Source organism: Gavia stellata, chromosome 8 (assembly GCF_030936135.1).
Source record: "Gavia stellata isolate bGavSte3 chromosome 8, bGavSte3.hap2, whole genome shotgun sequence".
NCBI classification, from domain to species: Eukaryota; Metazoa; Chordata; class Aves; order Gaviiformes; family Gaviidae; genus Gavia; species Gavia stellata.
The window spans coordinates 38,150,060-38,172,501 of record NC_082601.1 but is presented as its reverse complement, the minus strand read 5'-3'; the positions used below and the strand labels follow the sequence as shown (position 1 = coordinate 38,172,501).

The 22,442-nt window shown below is 46.2% G+C and overlaps 1 protein-coding gene across 1 annotated transcript; it reads right to left on the bottom strand.

The window, feature by feature from the left end:
- Positions 1 to 294: 294 nt before the first annotated feature.
- FRZB (frizzled related protein) lies at positions 295 to 20,479 on the bottom strand. Its single transcript, XM_059820485.1, has 6 exons — positions 20,026 to 20,479; positions 10,329 to 10,376; positions 5,497 to 5,562; positions 3,231 to 3,435; positions 2,942 to 3,005; positions 295 to 1,315 (listed from the first exon to the last, which is right to left on the bottom strand). Exons 1-6 carry the CDS (start codon positions 20,477 to 20,479, stop codon positions 1,205 to 1,207), a joined length of 948 nt encoding a protein of 315 aa, XP_059676468.1. The 3' UTR covers positions 295 to 1,204.
- Between the last annotated feature and the right edge of the window lie 1,963 nt (positions 20,480 to 22,442).

Below are 22,442 nucleotides of genomic sequence, written 5' to 3'. Positions count from 1 at the left end.
TTTCTTAATGAAAGGCAGCCCTAAGGCATTTACAACAATACTGACAGTTGAGAACACAACATCTTAAGTAGAGTGGGTTCTCCTCCGTAGACTACAGCAAAGAGGACTGTTAGTTTATTTACCCCATTGTAATTTCTTTTGAGCATGGGAGAATAGGAAAACAGAAGATAATTTCAAATACATTGGCACTACCTGCAAAAAACTCTAGAAGAGCACAAAAATGAAGTTTTTTTCCTTTTTATATTTTCAACAATAATATAAAAAATATGACGTTGGTTCAAAAGTCAGATGAGGTGTGTGTTAACAACTACAATTCTTTTATTGGACATATTTTGCTGAGCATTGAACACTTGTTTATGCAGGCACAGATTTAAGAGTAACACCACAAAAATCAAAAGGATAAAGTGCAGACCTGTACTGAGAGAAGCAGGCCTGGTAAGACAGTCTACTCCTACAACTCAGCAGAGAAAAGAAAGGAAAAGGGAAAAAAACTGCCGTTATAAGAGAAGAAGTATATTATAAATTACGACCTGTGGTAACAGAACTGCACAACCTTTCCTGCAAGGTCCAGAGCACTGGAAAACCCAGGTCCCCTGTGTACAAGCACACCGTGTTTGTCGCAGGAAACATTTTAAGTTAGACTTTGGCTTACACAAGTGGTTTATTTACGAGTAAGAAAACTTAACAAAGGGGTACTGATTAAAACAGTTCTCTTAACATGATTTCTTTATATATTTCAGAATAAAAAATTATGCACTTAAAAACAGGTAACAACCTCCTCCCAACAAAATAAGTTTCAGCCAACAGTGACCAAGAGTGAAAGGGGGAAACCAGTGTGAGTCACGACTTTAAGCGATGGTCTTTGCCAGATCTCATTCCTGCTTGCATCAGAATTTTCTCCCTAAGAAGATTCAGGAGATAAAACGGTAAATTCAGCATGTCATTATCTTTCCCCATCTCATAAGGGCAGTTTTCTACAGTTCTTAGTAAGAGGAAAAAAAAATATGTATTTCCAGAGCTTGCACACATCCGAAAAAAAAAAAGGGCAGAAAACAAGAGGGAGAATAAAAACTAATATAAGCTAAAACATTATTTTGTAGTAAACAATAGAATATAACGTGCAATAGTGCAATTTCTCCTTTGCTGCTCCAACAATGAAGTCTTGGTAGATAGTCCACTGCATGTCAACGTACGGCGTCCCACTCTAACTACGTGCTTGTCGGGCACTGCTGGGTTTGCCGGGCTTCGGAGCCGAGTCGCTGTGTCCGGGCTCTCCCTTCCCTTTCCCCAGGTGGCGGAGTTTCTGATCCCAGCGCTGTGTATCGAAAGGCAAAGAAATTACAAAAGAGATTACAGAAGAAGATGTAAGTCATATGTAAAACAACTGCATGTGTTTATGAACAGCAGCAAAAAAATAAAAGCCGTTGCTGTTTCCACCATGTTACCCTACGCTGGGCTCAAATGGTGGAATGTGAGGTTATCAGTAAAAGTCACTTCAAACAGAAAAAACATTTCCTGGCTTTCTCGTAGCCTCTGTGAATGAAGGGGCTGATACAAGGCATAATGGCTTCAGCAGAAAAGCATCTCACCTTCTAAATACTAAAATGTAAATGAAGCTATCTGTGCAATCTCATGGGGAGCAGGATGAAAAAACAGTCAAGTGATTTTTTTTTTTAATTTTTTTTTAAATTATCATTATTTATCTATTTTTACTTTTCCAGGTAATAGCAACCCCAGTAGAAAAGGATGTAATAAATACAGTCGGTACAACTCATGATGCTTTTGGAAAAGGAGATTGCGATGAGAAGCGGGTGGGGACGTGGCGTAGTCCTCAGCAGCCCCAGGCTGGGCGCGAGGGCAGAGGCAGTGGGTCGCAGGCCACAAGGAAATAAGTGAGAAAATAAGTCAGTTCCCCAAAAAACCCCCACAAATGACACTGCCACCCCAGAATTGGAACTAAGCAGAAGTCAGCCCACGGCGCTAACGCGGTGTTTGCTCTGCGGCACTAGATTTCGTAAGGTTCTGCCAAATCAAACAACAACTTGGAATAAGATCTCCATATCTTTTCGCTCATGTAATCTCTGTGGATGTGACAAATGTGCACAGAAAAACTTGCATTTGTAATGGGAACAGTGTTTTCCTGCCAGTCACCATTAACGCTGTTGAAGAAAGCGTTGAATGGAAGAGGAGACTGGTTTGCACAGGCACAACCAGCACGTCAAACCAACGGTTGAGAAATTGTGTTGAAATAAGAGTATTCTGTGTAAAATGACACTCCTAACAACATCAAAATCACTGATAGTTTGCGGTGCATCAAAACATAAATAGGCAATCCTTCCAGAACTTGGAAGGCATTAGAATACATTTAAATCAGAAAACATTAGAATATATTTTCCTATATTGCTTGCATTTGAGCTTGTTGCTTCCAGTTCGCTATGCCATGACTTCCTTATCATGTACCTCCCTCATCTAAGCCAGGAAGGTAAATTTAAAGTAGTCGCTAATCCACACAATCTGGTAAAAGAACTGTATTTAAAGAATATTAAATCTGAAAAGTATAATTCTGACTTAGCCTGGAAAACATTTGTAAAGCCCTCTTTTTTTTTTTTTTAAAGTAGTATCACAATCCCAAGTAAACAGGCGTGTGTTGCAGAATGCACAGTTTGCGTACGGAGTTAAAACACTCCTACTTGCTTGCTTTTTTGAGATGGCGGTTTTGATTGCTGCTGCACTGGGGTACTTTGGGGTAGTTCAATGTATCCCTTTAGTTTATTCTGCATGCATTTCTAAGTAATATAGCAGATAACACACCAAGTTAATTTCTGATACTTGATATTAATTAACTGGGGTCAGCACATGTATTTTCTTCCCTAATTTTGAAAAGATTAGGTAGCTGTTTCGTGGTATCTGCAACACTCAACTTTTGGTGAGATTTTCTTACCTTTACTTTTTTACCGAGACGATCCTTCCATTTCTCGGCTATGGAGCCTTCCACCAAGAGTAACCTACACAACGAAGACAACCAGTTACTCCATCACCAGGCATGCACAAGCTACACAACCCAATGCATGCAAGACTAAGATCTCTGCGCCTGGCCCCTGAAAGCCATTAAGGAGCTGTACAGAGAGTCACGCCAGGTTCTCCTTAGCTGGTGGCTCTGAAGTTCAGCTTTATGGGCAGGGGAACAAACAACAACAAATATGCTCCAAGGGTAATGCAGAAAGAGTTACCTGGAGCGCTCCTCATCTTCGTAGCCCATAATGATGTACTCTTCATTGGCACTAAGCGGTGGGCACAGGCAGCCGGAGTTCGCGTGAAGGTTTACAGTGTCCTTTGGGATGTTCACCAGGGAAGACTTTAGGATCTCCTTTACTTCCACTACTGCAGTGACGTCGTGACATTTAGTCTTCACCTCCTTCACTTTAGCCCGAATGACTGGGAAAAAGTCACAAAGAGTGTAGTTAGCAGCAGCAGATAATGCAGGTCACCCCCGAGCCGTTCTTGGTGACCTCTGGGATTAGTCTTTTGCATGGGCCATTATCAAAAGCTTAGCTGAACTCCAGCAACGTCCCTCCCCCATCGCTTCACTTCATTACTTCATCCTCCACCAAGAGGGTCCAGGTAGCTCAGTGTATCTCATAATAGTATGGTCACAAGCAGGAATTAGGGACCAGTTGGATTTGCGTCCTATATAAGTCAGGCTTTATTTTTAGCATCCCCTCTTCTTCACCCTTTCCACTTCATATATTTAATTCATTCCTTGTATGCTCTCCCTCTCCCTCGAGCTGTAACTGCTCCCTCTTTGACTACCTGCAGTACAGATGACCGAACTTGATTTGTCGCTCTCAGCCTTTCATGAAACGCGAACGTGCATTAAAACTTCTCGTATCACTACCTGGGCTGCATGACAGGACCTTACTTTTTTAATTCTCTCTCCAGTGACCCAGCACCGATCTGCTCTGCTCTTTATGAACTCCAAACGCTCCTGATCTCGACCTGATGACCTGTCTAATTGTTTCCTCCCTCACCCTTTCTTTTTGCCTCAAGTTACACAGGAGGGAAAGTTGCCTTTCAAAGGCAACGCTTTTTGTTTCTCTCATGGTGACTACTGAACTGATACCACATGCAAATGCAAAGCCAATCCAGAGGTCATGCTCTAGAGAATACCACATCTTTCACAGCTTGAAAACAAGAGTCTCTTTCCATTACAGATAGCAGATTCCCAATTTCTTATAACCTATGTGAAAAAGGTAATACAGAAGAAAGTAAACCATGGACTTGCACATCTCCTCTCTTCACGTGCATTGCCCATAAAGACAATTAGCCAGCATGTTTTGCAGCCACATTAAATACAGCTGCCTACAATTAATAGCTGTTATGCATTTAACATGCACCATTTACCCCAAGTGATCCACTTCCTCAAAACCTCTTTAAGATTTCAAAACAAAACCAAACCTTGCTTTAGTTTGGAGTTCTTTCAAATGCGTTTTGGAACCTCTTTAATTTCAAAGGCTTGAAAAGATGGGCAGCAGCACGCTCAGCGACTCTCTGCCGTGTGCAGGCGTGGTACCCACCAGAGAATAGTCACTCTGTAAAGATTTCCTAAACAAATCCACCAAAACAACATAAAACTGACTAGTCACCTAAAAAATAATGATGTTTGACTGAATGCAATTATAATTTTTTAACTTTTAATAGGATTTATTTTTACAAGACGCTTATCTGACAATAGTTGTATAAATGCATAACCTTAATAACTATTATGCAATCACTACCATTTAAATGAAGTCTTTGAGTTCCGCGAGTCTCAGGCTGTTCACATGATTAATGGCAAAAAGGATGGGCCCAATTGTTCAACTCCTGGGATATGTGTTCACTGGCTTCATCAGCTTAATTTGCTTAAAACAAACAGTATGAAGAAAAGTAGCAGCCTGGACCTGTTGATATGCCTGAAGCCCAGGACAATGTGGACAAGAGAAGACACAGTATGGACACCAGGCACTCTTACACGTGTAACTGACAGCGTAACACAGCCGGCAAGACGCTCATTGCTGGCTCCACACATGAGAAGGAAAGAACCTCGTATGCCCGTTAGAACCCAGGGTGAGTTTGTAAGCATGAAAGCTAGAAAAAACATCCTTTCCTGCAAAAGGAGAGCACATCGGAGCTGGAAATCGAAGAGGCAGTTCAGGCACAGCAGCCCACAACATCATTTTTTGCCACATCGCTTTTCAAACTAAAGAAGTGCACGAACCCCAGATGCCTGCGCTGACACCGAAATAACACTCAATGTCAACAAAGACACTCTTTTACTAACATAGTAAGCTAAACCCCTCCATCCTTCTAATTTGGAAATGCTTCCGGCCACATCTTCCTTCTGTAGTAAGTACCACTGGATTAACCATCAGTAATTGGGACCATAGGTTTTTTTAATGAAAAATTTCCCCTTACTGTAGCCTTAAAAACGTTGGGAGCTGGCCATGCAGCTGTTCTTACCGTAGTTGTAATTGTTGCGGAGATAGGTCTTCTGGGTAGCTTTTATAGGCTTGCATTTGCAGCGCTCTGGAAGACAAAAACTTTTGTTTAGCAAGAAAAGAGCACATGGTTCAGTGACAATCATCCCAAAACCCCACGGTCACGCCTAGCAAAAATTCCACTGAATTCACTTGTTTATTACAGACAAGTGAAGTACTAAAACCCACAGGGTATACCATTCCTGGTCTGCTCTGCTGGAAGATGTTGTGGAACTGTACACGAGGTGTCAAAGGTTTCTAGGAGAAAACTTGACATGCTGAAATCTAAAAAAACAAAACAAAACAAAAATACTACAACCAACTAACCCCACAACAACAAAGTTACAAGGACTTGGAGTCTGAAGTGACAAGATCTTGCATTTTAAGCCAATTCAATGTTCAAGCTTGGTTTCTTCTGTGCTCGCAGGTGCTGCAATTCCAGTATCCTCACAATGCCATTCTCTCTTTTGTCCTACACTGATTGAACGCCATCCTTTCTGCACCTTTATCATACAGACCGTAATACAGACACAGAAAGAAAATACTATGACAGGGCATGATGTAATGTTTCATTTCAGACTACATGTCTCAGCTCAGTTTAGCAAACTGGGATATTCTGGCTAGCAGGCAATCTCCATAAGGAATATGATTTTTGTGGCTAATTCTCAACGTACAGTCCATCTCTGGAACCGCACCGTAAGATTTCTTACAATGGCATAGCCCCTTTACACCTGCAGACGTCTAAGAGCTACGGTCAACAGATGAAGCATGTCGGAGGGTGGTGGGACCAAGTGGCATGTAGCTCCCTGCTCCCAACGCTTCTGGGACGGTCCCGACAAAATTAAAAGTTCAACCATGTTTCTTCAGCGGTGTCTGGCAGGAGGTTTAAAAGAGACTGAGCTTAAGAGGCTGAAGGGCTTCACTTGACTACTGCAAGTGTTTAGTGTTACCTTTGATCCTGCTCTGGACTCTTCCTCAATGTTTTTGTAAATTTTACACAATTTTATTATGACCCAGAACCTCAGGTTTAATTAAAATAGGGAAATTATTAGCCCTTATGGCGGTAAGGATGGCCTTCAAAAGACAATACAGATGAGCACTGTCAGAGCAGCATTTCCAGTGGTGCAGCTTCCAGACAGCTGGGAACAATAACGGAGGTGAAAACATTTTCATTAGTGCCCGGGGAGTGCTCATGCTGAAGCTCCGGACCCACACGTTCATTAACACCACCAGTATTTCATGGCTGGTTGTTCTAATACAAATATTTACTTATTTCAAGCTAGTGTCTAAGTGGAGTTTGGTGGAGTCGTTTCAAACAGCAGGTCCCAGTATTACGTACACATGGTCATCTATTTTGACATTTGACTTAGCATTGAAGTGGAAGTAGACTTAATGCAGCCTATTTCTACGCACCATCATTCTACAATGCCAATGCATATAAGCTAGTGATTTAGTTAAACCCAACATGAAGAGTCTGAAAAAGAACTTTTATTTGCTGTGTAAGATTTCTGCATATTAAAAAAAAAAGATGGAATCACATGGTTATGGACTTCTCAAAATGTTATTTATTTTGTATTGAAAGAATTTTTGTAGTTGAAAACACAAAAAAAAATACAGGAGAGAGGAGAACATTTCAAAAGAGGATATTGTTTCCTTGAATTTCAAACACATCCTCAGGAATCTATATATAGAGTCCTACAGACTTCAGCTTTTGTATGAGACTGTGTTAAAATAATAAAGGCAGAGAAGGGAAGTGATTTTTGGCTTCCCTTCTGCCTGTGGGAGCTCATACATACTTTAGGCCAAATTACGGCCCATTTTATAAGCTGCCTCGAATCAGGCCATAAAAGATGTGCTCCTATGACCCGCACTCGCGCAGCCATCTCAGCGTTCATGTCCAACAAGTCGTACGCTTTAACGTTCTCCTGCTCTACAGTACTTTGCTCTGTGGCACGAGTAGAATAAAATAGTCTAAATTACAAGACAAGAATACATAGCCTCACATTTCCCTCAATTTTAAGGTGGTATTGGATTATTTTATTTTATTAATTTGAGGAATATATTTTATTAGTCTTGTTCTAGAAACAAATTATAGACCTGCCCATGTTCTTCATGACGGATATCTCCTAGTCGCCCTACTGCTTTTCAAATTTATGTTTTAAGTAACTTTACAAAACGCTGCATTATTTCTAATTATTCTCTAGAGATACAGAAGCTAACACAGAGTCACTTGCCAAGGTCAGCTATAAAGTCAGTCCTAGAGCTAGAACCAACTCCTCTCTCCCAATTCCTGTCACGGTGACTTTCAAAGGAAGCACAACGTTAGTGTTGGAGAACCCGATCTGATTGATGCGTGTTTCTTGCAAAGCTGAGCTTTCCCCAGGGAGCGGGAACACCCAGAAAAGATGGCTATAAAAACGCACTGCATCTCTTGATGCTGAGGGGAAGTCCCACCTTGGATGATAGCCTCCTCTGAAGCTCTCCAGGATTGCCAGAAGAGCTCTGGGACCACAACAACGTTATAGCCCAAGCACCGAGACAGGCAGCAGAGGCTCGCACCAGTTCTGACTGAGATCTCAGCTATCTTTGCCATTAAATATTCTTTTTAATACAAGTCAGTATACATATGTATTTAGTTAGTCTACAACTAACAGAAGCTCAACATCTAGACCTTTGAACACTTCTCTCTGTTAATGCCAAAATGAACGGACTACACGGGGAGAGGGTTTTCTGCACGGATCGCTACCAAGTCATGTGCCATCTTAAATACACATGCATGCACAATCTAAAACCTGGCTGTAGTGCCCATCGGGACAGGCACTCAAACCTGGTAAGTGCTTCCCTGATAAATTAAAGACAAAAAAGACTCTGGAAAAACTTCAAAGTGACTGGAAAAACATCTGACGAAGCAGACAACAATGTAGTTTACTGCCAAGAGAGGCAAAAAAGCTCTCCCCCCCAAAAAAACCCTCCCTTGCAGACTCAGAGGGCAGGCTTTGCCAGCGGGCACTGCCAGGGATAAAAGGTGCCTCGAAGAGGGGTAACACGCCAGCACTGCTCACCGCAAATGTACGCGGCAGCACACGCAATAGGATCCAGAAAACATAGAGCTCAGTCCAGGATTTTTTAAATCACATCAGGTTGTTACTTACCAAAAAAAAAAAACCCAAACCCCAACTATTTACAAAGGCAAAATTTCAAATTCACTTTACTGAACGTATCAATCAAGCGATTAAGAAACACAGCCTTTTAGGTGGCTAAACTGTGTTTGTCAGCTGAAACAGGTGCAGTGCATTGAACCAGAAATTGTGTTTCTACAGCAAAAAGCAGTGATAAAAATATTATCCTTCCTTTTCATCAGCTCTTCTTCTGCGCAGCTTCACCCTGTTTTTCGGATGGGATTTTTTTAGGCCTCATTTTGCTTTTGCTAGTTGAAAAGCATCATGACAGCAACAGTATAACTGAATCTTACTCTTTTCTCTTCCGCTGCAGGGGCGCTTACTGGTATTACATGCAGTCTGTATCCCTGAGGACAGGCAGTGCTGAGGATATGTTTAATATTTTTTGATATAAGGTAATGTTGAAGGTATCCAGCTTTACTTTCATACTCAAAGTATAGCTTGTATGTTCTTTCTACAGTCACTGTAGAGCACGAAATCCATGCTTTCTCAATGCCATGCAGTTGAAAATGGCTTAAAACTGAAAAGGTACCAATATTACCAATAAAAATCTTTAGAAAGTCTTTCAGATGCGCTCAAGGCAATTTAAAGTGAAGCTTGTTAAGGGGCTTACTTTTATCAGGTTTTTCCAATTGTAGCTGGCTTTCCGAAGGAAAAGCCACTGCGATTTAAACCACATTTTGCACCTACATAGCTATTTTCACATTGGGACCTACTGATCACATTTTAAAACTGCATTATAAGCTGGGCCTTACCAGTGCCTTTTTACGATTCAGTCACAGAGATTAATGCTGAAATTATCAAAACTTGGTATCTAATTTTATGCTCCACAACCACACTTAGGCATTTATATAATAAACTGAGCATCAGCACGTGCTGTAGCTGGTCAACACCTCTGGAAAGACACGATGGCCAACACCAGGTTTCCAAGTGTCATCTTTTGACAAAGGCCTAAGAGGAAAACTTCTGAAGGAATGGTAATAAAATTGAAGGAAACCTAGAGTCATTGGCTTGCTTGAGCAACAAGTTCACATTTCTGTAACATATTAGCCACCAGTCTGGGCTTGGCTTCTTTGCACTGCCTATGGCTAGTGGTAACACTCAAGGGGTCTTACTCAGTTCCAGCAAAACCAAACCAAACCAAAAATAAAAGCGACAGGGGACCTGCTGGAAAAAAAGCAGTCTCAGAAGGTCTCAGCCTCGATCGCCCCAGGTTAGCGGGAGTTTTGCCATTATCTACAAAGAGGTCGGAATTCAATTTGCAGGCTGTGAAGTCAGAATGAACCCTTATCTTCACCGGGTTTTCCCCAGTGAAAATCCATTCAATGGTAATTCTCACAGTTCAAGACAAAACTTTTAATGAAATCAGCACAGCTCTTTTGATTTGATGGAAATTTTACCCTGACAAAAGCAGAAGAGACAAGTGCCAAAAGATGCGCTAAAGAGTTAATTGAGTTGCCTGCTGAGAGGTCCACAGGCTGACCCACCTGCCCAGGGGATACAAAAGCACAATCTACAGAATTCGGAGACAAGACAGAGTATTTAAACATCACTTAGTACCCCTCTTACTTAATCAACTATTAAAAGGATTTGAAAGACTATAGCTTATTATACAGTTTTATAAAAGTGTACTCACCGATGCCGGCGCCTCTACAGTTGCCATTATTAGAATCCATAGGGAAATCTGGCACGGATTCGTAAAATATGTAAAGAAATGTTAGTACTTTTAATATTGGATTATTTCAATACACCCAACATTACAATGTTTTCTCTTTCTCTAATATTTAGTATATTAAAACTTACTAACTTAACTAACAGATTGTTCAAGTTGACACGATTGTTCAAGTTGACAGCCTGTTCAAGTTGACACGATTTCTTATCTGAACTTCACCCAAATCCGGCACATCCAGTTAAATGCTGTAGCAAGTTAAATATCCCATTTCTACCAGTGCACAGACTGGCAGGTTTAGGACGAGGATGGAAATTTATGGCATGAACTTACGAGCATCTACAAAAAGTACATGTACTGTTTGCATTTAATTAGATGATGAAGGAGAAATTACTTTTGGTTTGGTTTTTTGGTTACTGAGGAAATCAAACCAATAAACCACAATCATATCGTTGAAGCAAATGCCAAAACAAATGTTTCAGACCTTGCCCTTCCCCTCAGTTTAAAAACATACTGATTATTTTGAAGGACAGATAAGGAACAGAAGGAAAAAAAGGCACTATGCCCGAAGAACCGCTTTTAGACACATGCGTAAGCGGAATGTGTCCCACATTAGTAAAATGTGCAATTTCAAACCTATTGTTTATTAAATCACACAATTTAATGGATTTATACATATACTTAATCATGAAAAACAAGTATGTTAATGCATATAATGTTGTACAAGTTAAGGAAAAAATAAATGCAAGAGAAACAAGATTTGGGAAGAGGCAGTACACTTTATTAGAATGACACATAAAATGGAAAAACAAATGAGTTTTCAAAGAAAAAGGCCTTCTTTTCGTTTGCATGCCCAAATGTTTATGCAGCTTTTTCAACTCTGGAAGCTGGTATCATACAACATCACCTTTCTTATATCCTTACGTTATCATGGATGCAAGACCACTGTTTTTACAACATAGGACTAATGAATACATGACCATGTAACAAAAGCTCCTCTCTTGCAGCTTGAGCTGTAAGGATTTGGCTGTAAGACAGCCCAGGACACTGATAATACTCAGTACAGGTGAAGGGTTTAGATGTGTGGACTAAATTCTAAGCACTGGGGCCATTACTTAATCACAAGTTCTGTAAATATGTATTTAAAATACCTGTTTACAAGAGATCTAGTACTACTTAGTTCATCTTCCAATTTGGCCATCCTCCTTTTTAAAAAAAAATAATCGCCACCGTAATGCATATTTATACTTCTCAGAGCAACATGAAACTTCCTTTACATAAAGGGAGATATGGCTAAATGATAGTCAGGGAAAGGGTAAATCTGTAAAACAACTAACTCCCTTACTAATGTAATAATTAACTTCACAAACTGGAGACTTCAGGAGTAACGATTCCTACCAATGTAAAGAACAAAGGGTGTAGAAAACAGCATAGAAGGATTGAATAGATGCCCTGTTACATCCAATATTGCTAGTAAAAATCACCCCCCTTTTCTTCCAAAGGAAGTTTCAAACTACCGCAGTATCTTACTTTATAGAACAAACCCAACATTTTCATGGGTTTTTTCTTCAGTTTTGGTTGGTCTTCAGTTATCACGCACTTCCATGGCAGCCGTAAGGCTTCTCCATGCTGCCTTGCAACAAGTCAGATTACACACGCTGATTCTTATTTATGTGTTTTACTTTGATTATTCACCTGAGTTATTCTCAGATTTTAAAAAAGCAGTTGTTATCAGGTGGTAATTAGAGATCGTGACCTCTACCAATAGTATATGGTAAAAAAAGAGGTCTTCATCAAATTCAAATTCATTTAAAATATATTTTACATTGTATCAAGTGCTTTCATGTATTCCAGGACAGGATGAAAGACGAATTAAAATGGTCTTCCTCTTGCAAATGGTTAAGAGGATGACCACATTTCTTCTCATTCTTCCTCTCCTGGGCCAACCCTCTGTTGTCTTGCTCATTTAGCCAGTGCTTGCTTTAAACCTGCAACTCCTTCTGATGTGGTAACAGCACAGAGAGCGCTCGGGCCCCCGGTCTGATAATCCTCCATCTGCTCCCACTGCAGACAGAAGTCTGCAAAACCTCCCAGCCACCAACCATGGAGTGATGGCTCTACTTCTCCGCGTGCCTAAGACTGGCCAGAGGTGTTTCATCACCCTCTGGGCATTCAAGACCGCTGCAGAGAAAGCTCTCCAGATTCACTGCCCCTCTCGTTCAGTTGACTTGGCCAACTTCTCAGCTTGCCTTCAAGGCTGGCTGGCTTTGCACATGGCCAAGGCAACTCCTTCTCGTGCTTCATGTGGCCCAGCAAGCTACAATTCCTACCAAAATAGGTACTTCAGTTATGAACAAAAGGATGGTTCATTCACACCTCCAAAGCACATTCCCTATGCCAACAAAACTGTTACTGGGGGCAGAAAAAATCTTCATCAGCAGAAGAAGCCCTGAAGTGCACTCTGCCTTCCTAAACCAAGGGCTGATCCAAGCAGTCATGACTTCACGGTGTTTGAGCAAACCAAGTCCAATTCACTCTGGAATTACAACTGAACATAAACCAGAGCCCGGTAAGGGGTTCGCAGCCTTCCCTGACCCCACTCAGGGGTACGATGCTCACGTGTATGGGCTGAGGAACCGTCCTTCAAACTCATACCGATGCAAGGGGGGCCGGTAAGCACTCAATATGCCCAATATAAACCTGGTCCTGCAGACAAACATGGAACTAAACTGCTTTGCACCAGATGTTCCCTTCCACTCCTAAGTACACAACTTTTTTTATTTTTACCAAATTACAACACACCACAACCTCAACCCATTTCCTAATTCTGCATTCATTCGCCAGGTCACTTGTCCTACCCCAAAACCAGTGGTTGCGGCTGTCTGACGAAGCAGCTGGCTGCGCAACAAGAGTAATTCAGGCGTTGTGTGCAGAGCAGCTATTAATGGAAACGGCTCCCATTTCTGCGCCTGCGGGAAGGCTGCGGTGCGCAGCGCGTTGGGCTCTGCAATTGTGGTCAGAGCACGGTGTCCGTCAATGAGCAAAGGAGGAGTAAACAGGTACCGATAGGTCACTTTGTGGTTCATTTCCCTACTTGCAAGGGTTTGGGCCAGGCAAGTATTGACCTTGCCTCGATGCTTATCTTTCCCGGTGCACTCATGCTTATTTAGCGATGAGCAGTTTCTACTGATGGAGAGTAGCGAGGGCTTGAAGAGGGCACTGGAGACCTCCACCACTGTACATCTTGGGAACGGTTTCACATCTCCCTGATCCTTCCCCTGGTCAAGCTCACACCGCCTGGTCCCTTCTCATCTACCGGGGAAGCGATGGGAAAAAGGGTCTGGGCCAGCCCGGCTCACCAGCCTCTCGCAAGATCTTAGGTTGGCGTGAGCAACCACGAAATCCCATCCCCTGACCCCAGCAGTCTAACGGGCAGAGACCTCTCGCCATCAGGAGATGCACACTGCTTCGAGACCTCCAGCCGTAATGCAGACAGAAAGAAAGAAAAAAAAAAAAGCTGTTTTTAAAAATGAACAACCTACTTCCTATTGTTCCACTTCTCTTCTGAGGCGACCTCTCTGCCAAGTTTTGTCTACGCAAAACAGTCTTTTTGAAAGAAATATCTGTCAGCAATGATTAGCAGGATTGCCAAAGAGGAAATATTATCCAGAGCTCCAATCCAAAGGCTTCCTAGTAAATTTTGTTTAAGAGCAAGGGAAAAAATCCGAACCGATTTTTCCAATAAGCCATTTTAATTAATCGCTTTTCAGAGGGATGCCACATAAAAAACCCGCACCACTAACAAGGAGAGCAGAATAAAAGCCACTTGCATAGCCAGTGTACAAAATAACAGTGCCTGGATCACAGATTCGGGTGAGAGGTTTGGGAAAAGGAAACAAGTTGGTAAAACTTAGTTTTGAGCAAACACCCCACTTGTTATCACAGTTGAAATTAAAAAAAAAAAAAAAAAAAAAGCAGAGAAAGAGACAAAAGTAACACGATCCTGATTGTCACTGCAATTAAAGAATATGGCCCAGCTATTACTGAAGCCATGCCAGGCACCCTGCTCCAAAGAATAAAACCACAGCGAGTGGTTGCTGCTTGGGCACCTTCTTCAGACGGAGACATCTGTGAGCCCCACTGATTAAGAAACCTCCAAATATGCATGAATTCAGACTTTGTAATCTACTTCAGGTCTTAATACAGAGAGGATCTTTGCTAATCTGATTGCAGAAACATGCACAGCAAAGCAAAGGAATAGGAAGATTGATCCCCGTTAAAATTTGGTACAGATCACTTGAACTCCAAGTCGCAGAGCAGCCTGCAACATGACAACACGGCCGCTCCGCATCATGAATTCTTCCACGTAAGGAATCCAGCTGGGTTTTGATGACATTTAATGGCCTAGGTCTTGACTTGACGCTTAGACCGCAAAAGCTACTCTAGGGGACTCAGCCTACAAAGGCAAACAAACCAAAGTGATAGTGTAACACCATCGATGGTATCATCATTTACAAGGTTTAAATACTCGCATTACTTTTCCTGTCTTCTTTAAGGCTTGAAGCTTGTAAGGATTTTGTTCTTTAACTGAGAAATGGGTCTGCTTCCGACTTTTGAGCAAACACCTAAAACAAATCTCAACTTTAAAATGACAACCTGGGTACAACTGCGCATCCTCGGTACAGCCTGAAACACGCTCCTAACAATGCTGTGCATTTCGGCTACTCTAAGTAGAGCTGTGCAAAGTCTGAGTCAGAGCAAATTTGATTTGGAGTTTGGAAACCACTGTTCTGGAAATGAACTTAATAACATATGAAAAACAAGGATGGGAAACGGCTCTTTCACTTTTCTTTTACGCATACAATGCCGATTCACATACTGGATTACTATCAATTCATCGAGGCAGACAGGCAGGTACAGAGGACTTGGCCTACATGGAGAAATAATGGGTTCATATAAAACTTAAGAAAATACGTCTCCATCCCTTGAGTAATCTTTCATTTTCTTTAACTTTTAAGAGGTGGCATTTTTTTAAGAGACTCAGAGTTCTCCTCAGCCATCTTATGATAATAACCCAAAATGGTTCAAACATTAATTACACATGGTTGATACCTTGTGATGACGCTTCCCTTCTCTCCAACATCTCCTTAACAACCCAACATGCCTTCAAGCTGTTTTTCTACCTAAATGAGATACGATGAGACAGAAATCCAACCGATGGATCTGTCCTCCAATACGCGTGGTACCCATCATACTGCTCTCCTTTTACTGCCAGTTCCCTCTTCAAAACAGGAATAAACATGTCAGTTGAGACATAAATGGTCTGCTAGACAGTAGCAGCCAAGCACATGCGCTGAAGTGCTTTTCTGAGTCAGCATGCCAACACCCGCAGCGACCATGGTCAGGCTGGTCATTTATTACGTGCAAAATTCAAGGCAGGTCCCACTGTTGAAATTTTAGATTCAAGACAGTGTTTGTCTATCTGCACTTCTTGCTGCTTCACAGACTGAAGAAGATTTGAACGAAGGAAGCAGATAACCTGACAGACGTGAGGAAGAGTCAGCATATGCACACGGAGACTGAAATATATGGAACAAGTGAATGGGATCTCCGGCAGATGTAAGACAGCTTGTATCAATGCGAGCAGAACCGCTTTCATCCCCAAAAAGCAAAGGACAAGGATGCAGGATGAAAGCCATACCTCAGACGTTAGCACGCACTAACCTCACATCTGGGATGTCAAGAAGCTTTTTCATAGAATCACAGAGTCACTAAGGTTGGAAAAGACCTGTAAGATCATCAAGTCCAACCATCAACCCAACACCACCGTGCCCACTAAACCATGTCCCGAAGTGCCATGTCTAGACGTTTTTTGAACACCTCCATCCTGGACTGTGATTTGTCGGGTCTTCCACAAAAAGCCAAAATATTCGGCATCACACCTGCCTCCAGAGCACCCACACCATGCCTGGAGCGTCCCTCTGCTGCCTGGGTGTAAAGGAACCCAGGTGTTTCCCAAAGCTAATGACAAATCAAGAAAGGTATGTCTTGCACAGAATGCTTGTTTGAAGGTGGTCCCTGTAACTTGAGGAACCTTAGACCTCCACATCAGCGGTGTGGTACAGCAGCTCACACCCAGGTTTTGGAGACCAGCACAAGCCCAGGGGGTCTGCAGAGCTCTTCCGCTGAGTCCTAAACAAGGCAGTTCTACTGGTCTTCTCAGCCTTCTCCATCACAGACATAGCAGCGGCTCTTTCATCCCTTCAACGTGTCAGCAGCCCTGAAGAACATCAGGAGAATGACACAAATACCTCCCCCATTCCTGCAAAGAGGAAGCTTCTAGATCTTCCTTACCACCTGGGCTGCACGTGGAAAGAGGTCCTAGAAGATGTTTGTGGAGGACTCATAACCTGTACCTCTATAACCGAAAGTAAACTTCTTACTGGGATTTTACTAACCACAGTTTCTCCACATTCTGCGACACCCAGAGTCTACTAGGCATGAGGGATACAACTGATCGGAGAGTAATTTCTCATCTTTTACTGCAACTTCAGCCGAAGAAAAAAAGTCAAGTGAACCTCAAATGATCTTCAACTTGGCATCACTGAAATGAGAATCAAGACCGATTACTTTAACGGTGACAGGGAATTTTTGCGAGCATCTATACAAGCTCTTCCCGGCTGCTGAAGAGCAGACAATAACTGATCCAGCATGATGTTAACCTACTGCAGCCTCTTGCAGGCAACCCAACCCAAAGAAAGTCTGTCCTGAGGGTCAGAAGAGCCCTTGCACCCAGCTGAACTGTGTGCTCGTAAGAAGGATGCACGGTCTAGTACAGGAAAAGGAATGGACATCGGACTTTCCGAACCCTGTTCCTGCTCTGGTAAGGACAAACACCTGACCATGTCATCCTTCAGGCTGCTGCCTTACCGAAGGGACTAGACAAATGCATTAACCCTCACCAGTAATGACGCAGAGACCTCCAGAGGAAAGGAAACAGTAGAATCCTGCTACTTTGCAGGTAGCAAAAAATGGAACGAATATCAAGTTTTCACTTCTGAAGAATAAAAAAAAACCCCTCTTCTACAACAGAAGCCATGAAAAAAATGGGTTTATATTTCTGCCTGCTCTATTAGATGCCGTTTACAGACAGCACAAGCGGCGGGAGCGCTTAGGAGATAAAATGAGAGCAAGTATTCTGCACGCTCCCCATTAGGCAGTTGGTTATTCGTGTCTTCTACTTGGCTGCAATCCTTTATTTGGAGAATCGGATTTGGAAGCGTTCACCTTACCTCTTCCTTGAACAGGAATCCTTCACTCTGCTTTCTAAAGGAGCAGTTTTATTCCCTCAAGAAGGATTCTTTCAGTCTGGTGCATAATGCATCAGTTCAAAATTTTCAGCCCAGAAATGAGAATGTCATCAGGTTCTCATTCACTGAAAGAGAGTTTTCATGGATCCGGCCCTGGAAACCCTCAAAGAGGTTATTGTACTGCTGAGGTCCTCAGAAATAGGTAACTCGGGGGCGATTTTCGCCAAACTTCCTCCCTCCAGATTTGAACGCGATTGCTTTCAAATCGCTGCAGACCTGCCAAGCCTCGCTCAGTTTGGAGCCATTTTTAAGGCGGTTTTGAAAGCGCCTCAACGCTGCGGAGAAAGGCGCTTGGTGTTCAAGACCGCGCTTCCCCAGACCCTCCCAGCAGGTCTGCAGCCCCCAGGGAGCGGGAGCAGCAGCAGCAGCAGCAGCAGCAGCGAGGGAGCAGAAACAGATGGTTGGGTTCGCGGGCTGGGGATGACTGCGGGGCGGAGGAAGGATGGAAAGGCAAGAGGGGAGCAATTAGAAGGGTTAGAGAGAAATACTAGCAACGACTAGAGATAGCAGGGTGTGGTCGCTGAGTTGAGATTTCAAGAGGTGGAGAGGGTAAGTCGATGGGGTCAGAGAAGGAGCAGGGTTAGTCTGGCCTGCAAATAAATGGGGAGGAGGGGGAGAGCAGCTTACCTGGGAAGGCTGAGCTGGGGAGCACGGTCAGGAAACCAAGCATGAGATTTCATTAGGAGAGGGAAACAGGAATTACAGTGCTTGGCATTGCTGGCAGTGGGATGCATAAAGCATTTGCTAACGGGACAGATGCACAGTCAAATACTGTGCTGAGCATAGCGTGAAAAAAAACCCTTTTGTTCACAGGGCACTGCTGGGGGGAAACGAAGAGGTTGGATCTGCTGCCCATCAGCGAGATGCCCCAACCTGGTGTTGCAGTTGCGGGCACCGAAGGAGCCGGATGGCGGCAAAACGAGCCCATGGGGCGCGTGGGTGCTGCCCTGCCTCAGCCTCCCACCCCTCTTAGCTGCTCCCCTGCCCCGGCTCTGCTCTCCCGCTGCTCCAAGGGAGAGGTCTGGCAGACCCACCGACACTGCAGCTCTGCAGCAGGGAAACGTGGCTTGGTTCCACCACCAGCGAACGCTTTCCTCAAGTAAGACAGGAACTGTGGTCGTTTTGTAAAGGTCAGCGCTCACTCACGATAACCCCCGCTGGCTTGCTTTAATTTCCTATTCAATAGCTCCTTCAATTTAATATCCCTGCGGCGCTCATCTCGCCACGCCGGAGCTGAGCCCTGCTAACTCTTCCAGCCCAAAGGCAGCCGTGACGGGAGCACACCCCTGACAGAGCAGGGTCCCTGAGCCACAGCAGGTTTGCAGCACCGTGGTGGCCAAAGCGGCCAGCAGCCCTCACCCGACCGGCCGCTCAGAGACGCTCCTGCCTCCCCGGTACCCCCGGACGGCAGCCGGGCACCCGGTGCCAGCCATCCTGCGGGGCCACAGCGAGCGCAGCGGGTGAAATGGGACACGGCGAGAAAGCCGAGGGGCTCCGACGGCCCCTCAAAGGCCGTGGGGGTCAGGTACCATCAGAGTGGTGCCGGAGCCGCTTCAGTGCCAGAGGCAGCCTTCGGCTCGCTCGGGGACGCCGGAGCGGGATGTATCGGAAGGCTGCACCGTTGCTGCGCTCCTCTCCTGACCGAAGCTCGTGACCCCAGAGACCTGACGGGGGACCCGTGCAGTAACGGGGCACTCGATGCTGACCGCAGGGCCGGGGCTGTCTTCTCCCCTTCAGCTGGCACGGGAGGAGCCTGGGGAGACCACAGCCCCCCAGCTCCCGCCCGGGGCTCCTCCGGGCACGGCTCTTGCCCCCAGACCCGCTGGCTGCGCCCAGTGGGGCGATGGCCTCGGTGGGAGGGGGGCAGCCCGCTTCGGGGAGAGCGAGCGGCTGGGGACGAGCAAAGAGCGGGGCTGCGGGACCTGGCGGCGCGGGGACAAGCGCCAGCACCTCTCCGGGGGTGGCTCTGCCGTCGGGGGTGGCTCTGCCTCCTCAACCGGCACCCGCCGCGGCAGCGCAGCGGGGTGCGGGAGGAGGGCTGCGGCTCCCGCGCTTGGAAGCGTCCGCCGGCGCGACGGCAGGGCTGTCACCCGCCACTGCCCGGCTCCCCGGCAGCGGGGCTCCTCCCGCAGCGGCGCGGCGGGCCGGGAAGAGGAGAAACAAGCGGAGGGGAAGCAGAGAGGCCGAGGGAAAAGGCGGCGCGGGCGGAGGCAGGCAGGGCTCCCCGCCCCGCTCGCCGGCGCCCATTGTCCGGGCGGGCGGCCCCGGCCCCGGCCCCGGCGGCGCGCACTCACCGGCGCCCTCGGCGGTGACGATGGCCTCGGGGGAGATGCAGACGCCGCGGTCGTAGAGCGGCAGCTCGTCGCAGGCCAGGCTCTCGGGCCAGGCGTGGCGGTAGCGGATGAGGACGGGCTCGCAGCCGGCGCGGGCGCGCTCGCAGACGGACTTGCAGGGCTTGATGGGCTCGTGCTGGAAGTCGATGGTGCAGATGGGCGCGTACATGGCGCAGAGGAAGAAGAGGAGGTCGGGGCTGCAGTTGGTGCCCAGCAGCCCCTCGAACTGCTCCATGGCCAGCACGGCGTTGGCCTGCGTGCTGTGGTGCAGGTGGTTGGGCATCTTGGTCATGTTCCAGGGCAGCGGCTTGCACAGCGGGATGCGCACCGGCTCGCAGGCCGCCGCCCGCCCCGCCGGCGCCCGCCCCAGCACCAGCAGCCCGGCCAGGGCCAGCACCGGCAGCCCCCGCCACATGCCGCCGCCGCCACCGCCCGCCCCGACGGCGTGCCCCCGCCGCGCCGCGCCGAGCCGAGGGGCCGAGCGGCCAGACCTGGGCGCGGGGGGCGGCTCCTCCGGCGGCGGCGGCGGCGGCCGCGCTGCCCCCGCCCGCCCACCGGCCCCTCCGCCGGGCGGGACCGGCCCCTCCGCCGGGCGGGCCGGGGCGCTCGCCGGGGCCCGCCTCTCCCCCGCCGGCGGGGCGCCCCGCTCCGCCCCGGAGCTCGGCCCCGAACAAAGAGAGCCCCGGCGGGGCGCAGCCGGGGGCGGGGGGGGGGCTGCCCTCCGCTCCGGTCGGGGGGCGGAGAGGTCTCTTTTTCCCTGTGAAAACAAGCAAGAAGGCGAGTCTGCCGTCCTGGGGAAGGCGAACCTTTGCTCGGGGAAGAAAGCACGGCCCGGGGGTGAGCGCAGGCACAAGTGCATTACGGTCGGCGCCCGCTCCCGGAGACTCCTAATCCGCAGAGCGGGGGGGAAGTGCGGAGGGTTAAGCACGCCGCCCTGCCCGGGGCAGTGCTCGGGGGGTGCAGAAAGAGAACCTGGGAAGGGTGAGGGGTGACCGTTTGTGAGCCTCCGAGAATGGTAAGAGGCTTAAAAAAGGGGCAGAGGCAGCTGGGGGTGCTAGGGGGGCTTTATTTTCTGCTGGTTAAAAAAAAAAGCGGGCAGAGAGGGGTGGTGGAGTAGCTGGCAGAGCGACGGCACAGCAAAGGGTGTCCCAACTTGCTCTGAAAAAAGAGCCTTGAGAGAAACGAACTAACATTGAACAACGGAATAATTTCTTCCTCCTTAGAAAGGTATGGAGCAAGCGCGTGATGGTGTGCTTGGTTTAGGGGCAGTGGGGTAGTAGCGGGTTTACCATTTCGGCTTCTGCCGTTAAATCAAACCTGTGAGTACAAACACACCTACAGCAGCCACTGCGTGGAAAGGGGACCAAAAATGGGGCTTGGTTACGAAAGCAACCATGGATACAGACTCTGAAAGGCAGGCTCCTAAGCCTGGAAAGGTTTTTTTGCATTTTTTAACTTTATCACTGCAGATGAAACCTTGATCCCTTTAACTCGGCTGCAAAAGTGCTGTTGACTGCGGTGAAGGCACATGTCAAGCAAACAGGGAGCTGTAATAAGGCCAGTGGAGCGGAGGTACCACGTGCATGCTTCAGCATCTCCGCACAAGTTATTTGGCCTTTTATCTGCCCACCGCTGCTGTCAGGTGCTCATTGTCAAGGACTGTACTGTTCCCTGCACTCCCAGAAGAAACTTTGGGCCTCAGAGATGAGTAGGAACACCCATACACATGTGCCAGCCTCAAGAGCCGTCAGTCAGGCTGCCCATGCCCCTGAGCCTGCATCCAGGTTTGCAAAATAGCGATGGGGGTAAGCCAAGGGGAGCTTGTTCATCTGCAGGGGGAATTAATGAGATCTGGTTTGACTCACCCTCTCAGCTCCTTAAATTAAGTCACAGCAAAGTCTGAGGCTTGAATTTCCTCTTGTAGCGTAAAATACGTGTTTAAAAAGTATGCGGTGCAATAAAAACCTTACCCAGCTGGCTGGGAACTGAATACGCCGGCTTTCTCTGCAGGACCTTACCTGGCAGTGATGATGGATGTGGGAGCGGCGCATCCCGGGGCACCTGAGTTGAGCGAGGTGGGACGGAGCGCTGCAAAGAACCAGCGACATGGATGACCTCTAGCTCCTATTTTTCCCCTTCAACATGGAATTTTCTAATCTCTGTATTTTATTTCTGGGGAAAATTCTTCAGATCACCTCCAATCCTGTTTTAGAATTGATAATTACACAGAACACCTTCAAAATGATTTCCTGTGCTTTGCAGGAAAAAGCATCAATGCGTTGAATATTCCTATGCATGCTCTAAGCCTATCACTTAAATACATTTAATTTGTTAACCCCAAGTCATGATCTACATGAGATAACCTCGCACTTTCTTTT

What these genes read in the sequence shown, in the direction of transcription:
- FRZB (XM_059820485.1), bottom strand. Translation starts at nt 20,479, where the DNA reads ATGTGGCGGGGGCTGCCGGTGCTGGCCCTGGCCGGGCTGCTGGTGCTG. An exon ending in CGTCACCGCCGAGGGCGCCG is followed by an intron (nt 10,377 to 20,025) that starts GTGAGTGCGCGC and finishes AATCCGTGCCAG; the next exon opens with ATTTCCCTATGGATTCTAAT. An exon ending in CCGCAACAATTACAACTACG is followed by an intron (nt 3,436 to 5,496) that starts GTAAGAACAGCT and finishes ACTTTTTCCCAG; the next exon opens with TCATTCGGGCTAAAGTGAAG.